This window comes from Artemia sp. Qi Xiang Cuo, chromosome 6 (assembly GCF_049724085.1).
Source record: "Artemia sp. Qi Xiang Cuo chromosome 6, ASM4972408v1, whole genome shotgun sequence".
Lineage (NCBI taxonomy): Eukaryota > Metazoa > Arthropoda > Branchiopoda > Anostraca > Artemiidae > Artemia > Artemia sp. Qi Xiang Cuo.
The window spans coordinates 55,206,518-55,220,865 of NC_142799.1; the positions used below are offsets into that span (position 1 = coordinate 55,206,518).

Below are 14,348 nucleotides of genomic sequence, written 5' to 3' on the forward strand. Positions count from 1 at the left end.
GAGCAAAATGTTTAACGATTGGACACTTCTTCTTCGAAGAATGTCATGTTCTCCCGCATTTATAAACACGAAATCCATAATTTGCTTCCCCACGTTTATAAAATATTCCTGAAACCTAAGCGTGGCGTAATTTAGTCTAGCTCAAAATTCAAAAAAAATTGTGTCTTATTGAAAAAAACAACCAGTGTACTCATCTTATCTACTATTTAAAAGGTCAAAGCTTCGTTCAGAGGTACGAATTCCACTAAAGAGCTCAACTACAACGATAAAAAAAAATTCAGCTTAGGCAACAGAAACACTACGCGTGAAATTTCTATGCAAGTACTAAATCAGAACAGTTTCTAAGCTATTAAATATAGGTATTTCACAGCTTCTGGTCTTTAGTTTTCCTATAAGCTTAGGAATGGATTACACAGCTTTTGTATTGTTTAAAAAAAAAATAGTTTGTTCTTGTATATTGCGTCAGCGACTCCAATATAAGTCCTGTTTCCAATGATAGATGGTCAACTCCGTCGCAGGATGTAATCTAAAGGGAAATCTTTCTATTGTTGGCAAAGCTCTCAGGATAAGAATCATTTAAAATAAAATTATGGTCCCAAAAGAGGCGACCCTCTCGTGCAGAGCAACACTAGCATCAGGCTACCATTAAAAACCTATACATTTGGCGAAAAAAAACCTTTTTTTCAGGAAGATTCTAAATTTGCAGGATATACGAGAATTTAAGCTGGAAGCTAAGTGACTAAACACATTTATGTGGTTTAAAAGCGGTTAAACCTCTCTAAGAAGGAATAAAATTATGATAGAAACTATCTCAGACCCCCCCCCCAATGGTGTACATCTCGGAACGCCGCGTGTGCCGTAAAGTTCCACCACGTTTGGCACAGTTACCAAAACGCTTAGCACATTCCCTAAAACTCTTGGCACGGTTCTGTCACACTTGGCATACGCCAAGTGTGTACCTGAGATCTGAGAGAGTGCGACCATTCGGTTAAATCCTTACCAAACAACATAATATTTTCTATTTTTTTGCTGCTTCAATATACCGTTTCAAGCCTCGTTCCAAACTGTTTTTTTTTTGCACTTGGGAAGCAGCACATCAAACGTGTGCCGCATAAAATCAGACGATGGTCTCATTCAACTCAAAAGTTGAAGTCTATTTCTTTTCTATATTTAGAACATGAATTAAACTCGGTTGGAATTATAAACTCTGTTTAGCAACAATAAAAAAGGGATAGAGGTATACAAATTCCATTTTATACATATTAAAACTACAGCTTTCTATTTTATTCTTAAATAATCAGCATACAAAAAAAAAACTTTCTCAAAGAACCCTGTCAACCAACATAAACTCGGTTGACTCTTGTCAACTCTTGGTGGTCTCCGTGTCCTCCATAAACTCGGTTCGGAATATAAACCCTGTTTAGCAATAATAAAAAAGGAATAAAGGCATAAAAATTCCATTTTATGCATATTGAAACTACAGCTTTCTATTTTATTCTTAAATAATCAGCTTACAAAAAATAAACTTTTTTAAAGAACCCTGTCACCCGATATTTTATGTCGTTTGTGCATTTAATTTTTTCTTTTTCACAGGCAAATCCTCACTCTTGACTAGGTGACAGTTTTCTACTTTAAGTGGTAAAAGTCATAGGCAAGCGGCCAATGTAAACATCTCGGTGAAAGGTTAAAACCTTCCTTATGCCTGACTAGTTCTTTCCTCTTCATAAATGTTGGTTCGATAATATTTAAACGTTAGTTCCTTTTATCACTGTAGCATAAAACCTTCATTATTAGCATTTTTTTCTTGGTGACGACACTGATTACAGGAAAAATTAATGCTGCTGTAAGGAGTATTACATGCAAAATCTCGCCAAAAGCCATGATCCGGGCGATTATTTTTGGTGCACACCATTTTACGGCACTAAACGCACCACGCCAGGATCTATGTTTTTTGTGGTTTTTCTAGCGAAAGTTTTTGTGAGATTGCAACAGATAGACGGAGAAGATTGTGACCTTACCAAAAGCATAGGTAGGCGCACCATAAACTGATATGTTCCCTGCAACAAAAAGGGTATCACTATCTCCAATACTTCTCATGCTGCTCAGAAACACAGGTTAATTTCCGAATAGCCCTCTTAACAAAACAGAAACATTTTTTATTCAAACCATATTCTACTCCGTTTCCGTCTTCAATAGACGGAGAAGATTGTGACCTTACCAAAAGCATAGGTAGGCGCACCATAAACTGATATGTTCCCTGCAACAAAAAGGGTATCACTATCTCCAATACTTCTCATGCTGCTCAGAAACACAGGTTAACTTCCGAATAGCCCTCATAACAAAACAGAAACATTTTTTATTCAAACCATATTCTACTCCGTTTCCGTCTTCAATAGACGGAGAAGACTGTGACCTTACCAAAAGCATAGGTAGGCGCACCATAAACTGATATGTTCCCTGCAACAAAAAGGGTATCACTATCTCCAATACTTCTCATGCTGCTCAGAAACAGAGGTTAATTTCCAAATAGCCCGCATAACAAAACAGAAACATTTTTTATTCAAACCATATTCTACTCCGTTTCCGTCTACAATAGACGGAGAAGATTGTGACCTTACCAAAAGCATAGGTAGGCGCACCACAAACTGATATGTTCCCTGCAACACAAAGGGTATCACTATCTCCAATACTTCTCATGCTGCTCAGAAACAGAGGTTAATTTCCAAATAGCCCTCTTAACAAAACAGAAACATTTTTTATTCAAACCATATTCTACTCCGTTTCCGTCTTCAATAGACGGAGAAGACTGTGACCTTACCAAAAGCATAGGTAGGCGCACCACAAACTGATATGTTCCCTGCAACACAAAGGGTATCACTATCTCCAATACTTCTCAAGCTGCTCAGAAACAGAGGTTAATTTCCGAATAGCCCGCGTAACAAAACAGAAACATTTTTTATACGAACCATATTCTACTCCGTTTCTCCGAAATACCTTTATATGAAGGAACTGGCACCCCTTCGTTCCCTGCTGTGACAAGAATTTCTCTGTGCAATTTACAACACCAAAGGTTTAAGAGAGAAACCTAAATTCTAAACCAATTATGTAGTCTATAGATCGGGTGCATCCAACATGCAAGCACCAGATCCGCCCGAGAACAGTCTGAATGTGACCTAGCACTTTAAACTAACAAAGATAAATTATTTATTAGCATTATAGATAGTGTATTATCAGCCTCCAAAAATGTGGGTTTATTGTATGCTATGGTTCCTTGCTTTTCTATTGAAGCCTAGTTTTCACTGATAACAAGCAAAATTTCTGGGCCCGTGTCGAGTACGCGATCACATTTCAAAATAGCATATGACATTGTCTAATAAAAATAGTGAGGTAAAACATTAAAATCCGACATTCAGACTGTTTCTTCAATCCCAGTTAATGATAAAAGTCACTTGGTGATAAAAGAACCTGCATGCTGAATATTTTAGAGAAGAGTTACTAGATCTGTCACAGGTTCTCTGAACAGAGAGAAGTTACCGTTTTGGCAATAAGCCCCTAGCCCAATTTTTTGAAATTCTAGCCCGATGACTCAATTTATAAGCACCGTGAGTCACAAGCTTACGCTCTAGTCCTCTCAGCTTCAGATTTTATACTAAATAAACACTATCTACGATTACTTTCAGCAATGGTATACTTGATTAACTGAAGCCCAAAATAGCAAACCTAAATCTTGCTATCATATTAAAGTGTTTTCGTTTGCTCGAAATCGCAAGCCACATCAGCTGTCTTGCAGAATATTAGCCTTATTTCAGATAACAAAATTTACGAGAATCTAAACTATAAGGTCGCAAAAAAGACCCATACAAATATTATCACTTCAAACGTCACATGTTGTACAAAAAGGGCTAAAAATAGAACAGTCCCAGAACTGGTACAAATTCTGATATACAATGATACAGGTACCTTAACTGAGCCAGTGGCGGATCCAGGGGGGCAAAGGGGGCGCGCGCCCCCCTAGCGTAGTCTAGAGTAGTGTAATTTACTTAATTAACTCAAGTTTGCGTTAATTAAACTTGCTCCTACCGCAACTTTATCAGATCAACCTACTTTGCGCCCCCCCTCCTTAAAAAAATTCTGGTTCCGCCCCTGAACTGAGCATCAATCCAATGCTTTATTGCCGAAGAGCACTGGTACTATACAGCAAAGAAACATACTTAGACCCCAAATGCTGGTCTATTCAATTGCTCGAGACTACCCCTATATGAAGGAACTGACGCCCCTTCAACCTTCTGTTTAAATGGCAAAAATACGTTCTTTCCTTCAAACACAAGAATGAAATCAAAAACTTAATTTTATTCCAATTTCAACAACAGTATTTACGAACAATTCAAGCAGCCTAAATCAGTATAAACAATATCATCCGAACATACATCCTTCTCGGCTGACTTAAAGCCTAATTAAAAGAACGAAAGATTAAAAAGATAAAGCAAAAAAAAAATAAGACAGAGCTTTAATAAAAAGATGACCGTTCAAAAACAAGGGAAGCTTAACCTCCTCCTTTTCCCCTCCAGTGTCTAAGCTTTTTGATAAAATTTGATTGTCTTTTTTTTTACTCTTCTTTCATCTAAGATCTTACCCCTAATTCACAATCGCCGTCACTCCCCCTCAAACAACAGCTTTAGCCAAGACTTGACGACCCTTTAAATCTACCAATCCCTTCCTCACACTTCAAAAAGCCTTATCTTTTAAGCAAAATTTTACAATTTTTCATGTCAATCAAGGCAATCCATACCAACGCCCTGAAGCTTCAAATTTATCGGTAAAAAATCATTAAATATTTTTTACAATTAAAAAAAGTCTTTCAATCCTTAAGCAAGAAGCTCTTGGCGAAGCCTATAACAGTCCTATCGCTTTAATATTCAAAAGGGCCTAAATTTAAATCGAAACAAAGTGATAAAATAGAATTAAGCACGGTTTCAAAAAACACAGCCAGAAAGCTCTAAAATTTCCCAAAATGTTCAAATAAGTAATAGCAATAAAATACAAAATAACATTAGAATTAAAAAAAAAACTAGCAAAGTTTAAGGTTTCAGGCAAGAGCAGGGGTTTTTGTAAACCAAGGCTTGGGTTTTCTAGGTCAGCCTATGCCAGTTTTAAAAAATACGGTATTATTTTTTACCCTATGACAGGGAAGTGTACTAGTATCTTCTTTCACGAGCACGGGTTAATTTGAGCTTCAACCTAAGGTTGCAAGTTATGAAAGAGACCAGATTGACTAAATAAACACTGATTACGACACAAAACAATTCACCGTATTAACCCCTCTTTCATGGTTATACCCAACATTAAAAATTAATAGCACATTTCCGAGAGCTACATACCTAAAGGACCCCCCCCCTCCCCTCAAAAAAAAAGAAAAAAAGATGAACGAAAGCCCTAATTAGGATCCACATAGATTAACAAAGTCAATTCCTGGTTTCAACTGATCACATTTCCATACCTGAATAATTTATTGTTAGAACACTTCTCTTGCTCAAGAAGTACATGACAATAATTCAAGAGTATTTCACTTTTATAACTTAAACAAGGCTTGCATATCTGGGTTTCCTAGACATTTTCTCGGTTCACGGAATGCTAGGGGAGTTCTCCCCATTCTTTCCGTTCGCCCTTGTGGCGTGAGTAGGAATGGTAATAGTGTTCACGGTTTTTCTTTTACTTTTTATGTGGAAGAAGGGCCTGCACCTTCTTTTCTCGTAGGTAAAACTTTGGAAAATATTTGTTAGTACAACTATAGGTTAAAATAGCCAAAATTTTAGAGGATCAGGCATTGCAAGATTTTTCCCGGGTAGGGGCTACGAATTCCTTCGATTCCTCCGTCCTGTGTGCAGACATGATGGTTCCTATGTTTTTCTTCCCTTTAAGAACGAGAATAGATACCGGTTTTAAGTTATTTTCTCCCAAACGTGAATTAAAGCCTAGTTCCCTCAGACATTTTGTTTCAGCCTCATCCTCTTCATATTAAAATACGAAGATTAAAATGTACAGAGTTGTCCGGTAACTATTGCTACAGCAAAGAAGACGAAAAAAGGGTTCAGGCTAGCCTATTATAGTTCCAGCCATTGAAGACAACATTTATAAGTAGCAGCCATAAAAATAGCACAAATTGAGAATGAAGTAAACAACCAGAATTGGAATACGGGGTCACATCAAAAAATGTTTAAAAGCAATTTTGAGCTGTATCTAAAATTAACTAACAATACCTTTTAGTGGACATTGCTTATTTATTCAGAAATAAAGAACCATGTAAATACTGCAGTTTGAACCCAAAGAACATTTTAATAAAGATAAATAAACTATGGAAACTTATTTATCCACGTTAATTGTCTACAAAATATTTAACTCAATTATATTAATGATAGTAAAGTTATTTAATGTCCACAAAATCTGGGTTCGTATTTGTTGTCTTTATTTTCCTGATTGAATGATGGTTTAGTCTTGGCAAGACGGTCGACTTAAAACTTTCATATATCGTTTTAAGGGTAAAGGGACCTCACATTTTATTGTGGCCAAGAATAGGCTGATAAACCTTGTCTCTGATCGGTTTGAAACTTAGAACCGCAAATTCTTGAGGCATGAGGACCCTAATCTGCAAAACGATTTGAGTTAGGACACAGGCCCTTTGGAAATGGGTCAAAAAAATTTTTTCGAACGGCTTGAAACTTATATTCGTAAACCATTGGGTCAAGGAGACCCTGTTCCCAAAAAGAAATAAAAAGTTGGTTTTCTAAAAAAAAGTCCAAAAAATTATTTTGTTTTTCTGAACGACTTGAAATTATTATCAGAAGTTCCAGGATCAAGAAAACCCGAATACATGAAAACAAACTTTAAAAATTGGTTAGCGAAAAAATGGGCCAACCCCTCTCCCTTAATTTCGTCTTTTCCCCTCCGGTTTGTTGTATTTTTGCTTCAAACCGATTGGGCAGAGAAGACCAAATCATCATTCAATGTAGAAATAAAAATTACATAAATAAGAAAAATAATGAAATTGCCTATGTGCCCAGATTGATGGACTCAATGTATAGTACTAAAATAGTAGGACAATCCTTGGTTGTTAGAAAGCATACTGGTATTTTTTATTGAAAAATTATTTTCTTTATTTTTGCTTCAGCAAGCAAATAAGGCAATAAAAGTGCACTGAAACTTTAATATAAGTTAGTCCAAAGTATTGGTCTCCATAAGATTTTGCGGAGCAGTGGAAGAGGAACACGCTTCAGCATCTTTCTAGGCCAAAATATTCCATAATTTCTCAGGGGCTGCTCTCAGACTAATCTTAATAAAATCCCTTTCTCCCTCCCTATGTGCAGATATGAATATATCTAAATGTCCTAAGTTCAAATACGTTTTTCCTATTGTCAAATGTAAAACCAATGAATTTCAATAAGCTGTCTTTGAAAGACAAGATATCTTTTAGAGAGAAGAGATATATAATTTAGATTGGAGTAAAAGTGATAGTGACAGTAATGATAATAGTCGAAAGGAAAATTCATAGATAATTTAAGGTACATTCATGCATCACTAAGAAAAAAAAAATACGAATATTAGAAGTACGCAATAACTTTCTTAGCGAAAAGCCCCGAAATCGGATAGCCTTTTATTTGTCGAACCAAAAAAAATGCCATGGGAATGTAAGGGAAAAACAAAATAAGTGGCAAGATAATTATATTTTGACTCACAAATGAATCAACTGAATCACAATAGGCGTCCTAGTAGAGACTAATTAGTCCGAGGAAAAAAGCCAAAAAACCAAATGACAGCTACAATTTCATAAAAAGATTCAAAACAACACCCAAGCTAACAACACGTGCAAAAGTCAGATCCATTGACGAGTCTTCTTTGTTGCAAAATATTTGTTCGAGCTATCTAAGGCCTTTATCACTGGAATTCAATGTTTCTCTATAATTTCGCAGGAAGCTTGAAGTTAGTGCTTTCAATTCGGCCCATTGACTCATCAAGAAAGCAATGCAAATTACAACAACACATGTAATGAGAGTATGCAACCTATTTCGGAACAATGGCATTATAGCATTTGATAGATTAGCAACAATAACTAAAATCACTTGCAACACCGTCAAAAGTATAGTGAAAATCTTGGCAATCGCGCCCCTAGTAAAGCCATTTTCAATTCTATCAAATGATACATATTGTTGGGTATAAGCAGCTTGATGTTCAAGTTTTGCAACTCGTGTAAGACAAGTCTCAAGCATTTCATGAATGTCCCTAACCCTTTCTTCAGACTGATAATTAACCTTATCCTCCATATCGTTTACACCCTGGCGAAGAGACGAAACTTCACTTTGGTGAAGATCAGAGAGATCATTTACTTGTTCTTCAAGCCTTTCCAATCTATACCTCATTTCTTGGAGTGCTTGACTGACAAACAAGTTATCATTTTGTGTACTGGCTTTCAAAGACTCAATTTCTTCACGAAGCTTCTCACTTTCACTCCTCAAATCTTTTAATTCACTCCACACTGTTTCCATCTCCAGGGAAAACTGATGATTTGGTGAGATTTGATTGACAACATTTTCACTAGTTGCTGAGCTTCCACATTCAGACCCTTCTTCTGATGTATATTTGGTGCCACCAGATCCACCATGAGATGTGGTATGAATAGTAACCGAACTTGATCCTTTCTCTGCAGTTGACAGCTCATCAGCGTCAGCCTTTTCAGTCTTGAGGTCACTAACATTATCAGCACTTCCAAATTTACTTTTTATCATATTAGCAAGTTCTTTTGGCCTCCCTGTTAGTCCAGTGACGCCTTCACGTATGTTACCTCCTACGTATCGCAAGCCTTCCTTAATTCCATGTTTTGGTTTGGACAAAGGTACACCACTTGTCAAAAAATCTTCTAATTTCTTATTATATGACTCACATTTCCGTTGAAGCTGGCTTATCGCATGGGACGTCTTTAAATTGCGTTTTTCAAAGGTCTGTTTAATTTTTGCCAATTGCGCCTTGTCGCTAATTGAACCAGATAACTGCAAATATTCGTTTACATTTTTGTCTTTTTCAGATTGGAGTTCCTTTATTTTTTCCTTAGATTTGTTCAACTTTGAAATTATTACATCATATGCATATTTGTGCTTCTCAGAGATCAGTGAATCATTATCATTAATACCATCATTTACAGATTCGTTCCCTTCTTCAAGAACCATCGACCCGTCTCCGGCAAGTGACAAACTAGACGTGGTTGGTGTAATATCATCTGACAGATTATTTGGATTAGAACGAGACCGTTCGGGCTTTGGTACAGTCAGGTCATTTTTCCGCGAAAGAAACGAAATGAATCCAGAATTATTTCTCGCAGGAGAAGTACTTCTACTGTTAGGGTGACGGTCACTGGCCAATGTATTTAACTTGTCCATGACGTGACCTAAAATGAAATCAAGCAATTACCATTGAAAGAAATTAAAAAACAAACAAATGAAGTGTTGGATTAGAGAAAAATTATTTTGTCTACTGCGTCAACTTACATAGTTATTCATTATTGAATAGCGATTCAGAATTTGTTGCATTAATCTTTTAATGTGATTTTTGTTTGACTTTGATTTTTTAATTATTATTATCATTCAGAAAAGAAAGAAGAGTTATCTTGAAGAACTTTAACTCAAACCAGAAAACATATTCTTTGAACAACAACAGCTTTATTACATGGAATCCACCTAATATTTTTTTTGCAAAAGATTGAATGAACTTCGAAAAAAACCCATTAAAATGTTACATTTACTAAATAATTAGATTCAACCTTTTCCTCTTTTAAATCACAAATTATGTCAGTTTTTATCAATGAAATTGGTCAAATGCTTGAGTTCATTTTAGGTAAAAATTAAATCTCAAAACACAAAACACAGTATACTATTAGCTTATCAATAGAACACTGAACTCAGAACCGTAAATTTCTGAATTTTCTTATTCTTTGCAACAGTTTGTAAACCAGTATAAAAGATGTCCTAAAAGTTCATTCACAGTGAAAAGAAAAACCAATTAAATCAAGGAAAATTCAGTACAAATTCGATTCGAAAATTCAGTAGGATTACTTTATTTTGTTTTAATTGCTCAAAATCGACGATGCTCTAAAACTTAAGGAAGGAATTCAAAAGACAAACATCAAGGACACCAACTAGAGGCGGGGTCAGACCCGACTGGAGACCAAACGAAATAAAGACGGGAAAATCTTGCAATGTCTGGGGGAAAAAGTTATACTTTTGTGTAAAAATAGCTTCTCTTCTAAACTTTTTTAGTCCTCTAAACTTTTTAGTCCTTTCGCTTCTACCCCCAACCCTCTCCATAAAAAGTCCGGCACAGAACATTATAACTCATTGGCGTTTATATTGTGTGGATCTACTTCAAAATGTTGCTTCTATTACTACTAACAATTCACCGCAGCATCAAGCCGCCTGAGGCTAACACAGCTACGCACGTCCATCCCAATCTATTCAAAGCCTCTTTACACCCTGCCAGGAAGTTCCCATTTCCTTTAAATCTTCATTTACGACAGCCTCCCACCCCAGCCGCGGGCCATCTGCTTTCCGTTTAGCCCTAAATAGTTGGCCAAAGAAGGACAATCTTCGGCAGTCTTTCATCCTTCATCCACAGAATGTGCCTTAGAAATCTCAACCTTTCTCTCATTATACCCCTAGAAAGCGGGATTGAAACACACTTTTCGTAGAGCCTACTGTTTGAAATACGGTCAATATGTAATTTCTCTGGAAAACATGCAGCAAATCTTCCTCCGTTTTTCGGAGCGCCCATGCTTCAGAACCATATTTGACCACTGTCATCACTGTAGCTTCTAATATTCTAATCTTGGTTTGCAGACTTATCTTCCGATTTTTCAAAACTTATTTTAACTGTTAAAAAACACTCTGAGCCTTGGCTATTCTACTTTTAACATCTTCACTGCTCCTATTGTCTTTATTAATATAACTTTGTGATTTTCTCATAACTTTGTCTACAGGATCTCTCAGTCTAAAACATATCATATTACTAAGTAATTTGCTGCCTACAAAGACCAGACTAATGTCTCTATAATTACTACACTCACTATTATCACCTTCCTTATATAATGGTTTAATTAAGATTTTCCTAAAATCGGGTAGGTACTTCCCCTTTTTCAAAAATCATATTCATAATCTTCAATTATTTATTTCTAACCGCAGAGCCACCATATTTTAGAAACTCATTTACCAGACAATCAGAGCCTTATCATTTTTAATTCTTTTAGTACTGTAACTCATTCTTCCTCACAAAACAAATCTTCCTTCACATCCAAGGTATCACAAACTTTTTCATTTCCTCTATATATTTTCTTGCAACTCTATTTTGGTTTAGCACAATCTCAAAATGTTCTGCCCATCTCTCTTTAATTCTTTCCTTATCACTAATTATGGTCCCGTTCCTATTTTTAACTGACACCTCTCAATTCATTAACATGCCAGTACAATAATTCACTACTATGACGTCTAGCTGCATCTTCCAGATCCTCGCCAATTTTATCTATGGCCTCCAATTCACACCTCTTTAGTTCATATTTTAATGCTTTCTCCACTTTCTTTACATTCCTTTTGTTTTCATATGATCTATCACTCAGTCAATTCTTGTAAGAACCCCTTTTTCTCTCTATTAAACATAAAAAATTCACTAATATTTCTAGTTGCGTTTCTAACCTTCTTCCCTAAGACACCATCAGCGACTTCACAAATTGTTTTCCTAAATTATTCCATCCATCTTCCCCATTGTCAAATTTTAAGCTCCCCTGATTAGTATCCAACTTTTCCTGGAAAGTTTCTCTCAAATTGTCATCCTGGAGTCTACCAACATCATATCTTCCGGGGGGGGTAGTTACCCTTCCGAAATTTCCACTTTGACTCGGTCTTCCAAATATCTAAGTCTTTGTGAAGAAGCATTAAGCCACTTTAATCATGATTGCAGCAGTGGCTCCGACCTAGTAAGTAATTTAGTAAGGAACGAACCACGGCCCATAATCAATTGGAACTGTCGACTAGAGAGAAAGAATCAAGAAAAAATTGGAAGAAAGTAAAAAAAGAGACAAAAGATGAAAAAAAAGAAATATGATTTACAAATTCAGTCTGTGATGGTAGAAGGTAAAATTTTGGGAGAATTACAAAACTACGGGAAGAAGAGCCTAGGCGGAACGAAGAGGTCCAGAGCCCATTGGGAATAACCAGAGATGATCAAAGGGTAGAATTGGATGGATTACAAAGGGTAGTAGAAAGGTTGGGAGGTATTGAATTTTGGGTTGGATTGGAAAGACTTGGGAAGGAATCTGGAATCGGTCCTACCAGCCCTAAGGGGTATTTGGTCTCTTTAAGGGGGGTGAGCCCCTTCGGGGAGCCATGAATGACAGACAGTTCCCTCAATCACAACTGGTGGGAAAAGTTGTGATCTCGTTACAGACACTTTGCCTTTCCAATTTTGGGCCTCAGGGAGATACTCTATCCCGCTACCAGTCACTTCATATTTCACCCAAACCTGTACTCAGTAAAGACTCATTCGCTGTTCTTACTCTTCATGGGAATCGATAATTATTTCCTACAAACTTTATTCCTTGAGCTATGTATCCAAGTTACATCTTCAGCTAGCATCAACATGCATTGTTCATTTGATTATTCCAGGGGAGTGGACCCAGAAAAAATGATTCACGGTTCGTCCAGATTTTTACATGACTTCCCTGTAACCCCACCGTTTTCGAGGGCCCTGATATTTTCAGCCATGGATGATTTCAAGTTATGCCAAGAGACAATTCGCGTTTTAATTGAGATGTAGAGTTGTTTTCACTGTCGGATGTTAAGAGGGTAGTTTAGCCAATTCCTCTTTGTCGACTGGCATCGTCGCATATGCCAGAACCTGTTTTTTCGCTTCTCTCAAACGTAAATTCTTGAGAGCGAGAAAATTTCTGATTTAATCGTGCTAATAGACTTTGATTCATAAGGAACCAAAACCTATATGATTTCTTTGAATTGTTCCTTTATGCTAGTAGACTGGATATGAATTAACCTTAGGCCATGGCTAAAAATGATTAGATAGATTAGCACTATTGTGTTCCACAACTCTCGTGGATCTTCCTCCTTAAAAATCCAAAACTTGATGTGGAAGGCTGTACAGCCAGCAACTTCGATTTGTCTGACAGAGACAGGAGGATGGCGACAGATCCAGAGCCAAGCCTTGAGAAGCCGCAGCACAGACATTGGAAGAAAATGGAAGACAGAGGGCAAATGGAGATTGTAAAGTTGACGTTTAATGCTTTATGTTGTTAAAGGTGGATCAGCGTGGCGCATGGGTGGCCATTTATCTAGCGGAGGAGGGGTTTGGGCAGTGCCCCTTTTCCTTTCAGATGAATATCCCTTTTCCTTTTTGCTTAGACTTACTTATAGTATATTTATAATTTTCAAGCTAAATTCTCGTTGTCAAGGAAACAATTTCGCCAGAGAAAACAAATTGGCTTTGTATTACTATTCTGCATGGGTCACCGCACGGGCGAGCTAAACCTTAGCCCATTGTTTCCTAATTAATGGGCACTGTAAATTCAATTCTGGGTTTGATAGATTAGATGTGCTCGCGTCACACTAGAAAACACCCGAGGCGACCCTTTCTTTTTATGTGTACAGATATTTTGTAGTTAGTTCGTATTGAGGGTCCATGTTCAGAGTTCGTCTCAGTTAGTTATTAAATAGTGTTAGAGTTGACATTGGAAAATAAAAGTGAGTTATTTTCTACGACTGCATGAGATTATTTTTCCTCGAACCCTGGTGGGGATTAGGAAAAGAGTATTGAGAATTACCGTCATTGTAGTATTAACAGGAGGGTCTGTTCCCACTCCAAAGAGATATTTATAGAGGCATTAATGCTGACAAGGGTCATGGCACCTCGGGCCAAATAGCATGGCCCTTACCCCTCCCTCTCCTTGCAGTTAGTACACTTGTCATATTCCTACTGGTTGTAATATCAGTGCGGATGAACTTGAAGAACCCTTTGAACAGCTCAATCGCATTACAATACTCTAGTGGGGGCCAGTAGTGGCAATGATTCGCCTCAGTCACATTACCGCCACAGCTCAACCGTTACAGCTATTAAGGTGGAAATTCACGGAATGTTGAGGGGCGTATTAAAATAAACCTAGATACTATGCGCATCCTGTTTATTAAAAGGTGTACCTGTAACATCACAAGAACAGCTGAGGTTATTAAGTTTAAACATTCAGGTCATATTGAGGAAGATGTTAAAAAGTGGTCGAAGAGCAACAAATTCCCCTCCCATTCCCTTTTTAG

General features: G+C 36.9%; 3 protein-coding genes across 3 annotated transcripts in view; all 3 read right to left on the reverse strand.

The window, feature by feature from the left end:
- Cog8 (conserved oligomeric Golgi complex subunit 8) overlaps window positions 1–14,348 on the reverse strand; it is a 103,884-nt gene that overhangs the window by 78,361 nt on the left and 11,175 nt on the right. The window lies entirely within an intron of this gene.
- LOC148951399 (transmembrane and coiled-coil domains protein 1-like) lies at window positions 7,914–9,425 on the reverse strand. The gene has a single exon (XM_089091087.1). It carries the CDS (start codon window positions 9,423–9,425, stop codon window positions 7,914–7,916), a length of 1,512 nt encoding a protein of 503 aa, XP_088947213.1.
- Window positions 9,412–14,348, reverse strand: part of LOC148951400 (uncharacterized) — a 218,272-nt gene continuing 213,335 nt past the window's right edge. Inside the window, exon 14 of the mRNA XM_089090845.1 lies at window positions 9,412–9,433. The gene's annotated coding sequence lies outside the window, so the exon portion shown is untranslated. The remainder of the gene's footprint in view (window positions 9,434–14,348) is intronic.

Excerpts from the sequence above, each read along its gene's own strand:
- LOC148951399 (XM_089091087.1), bottom strand. The coding sequence starts at position 9,425 with ATGGACAAGTTAAATACATTGGCCAGTGACCGTCACCCTAACAGTAGA.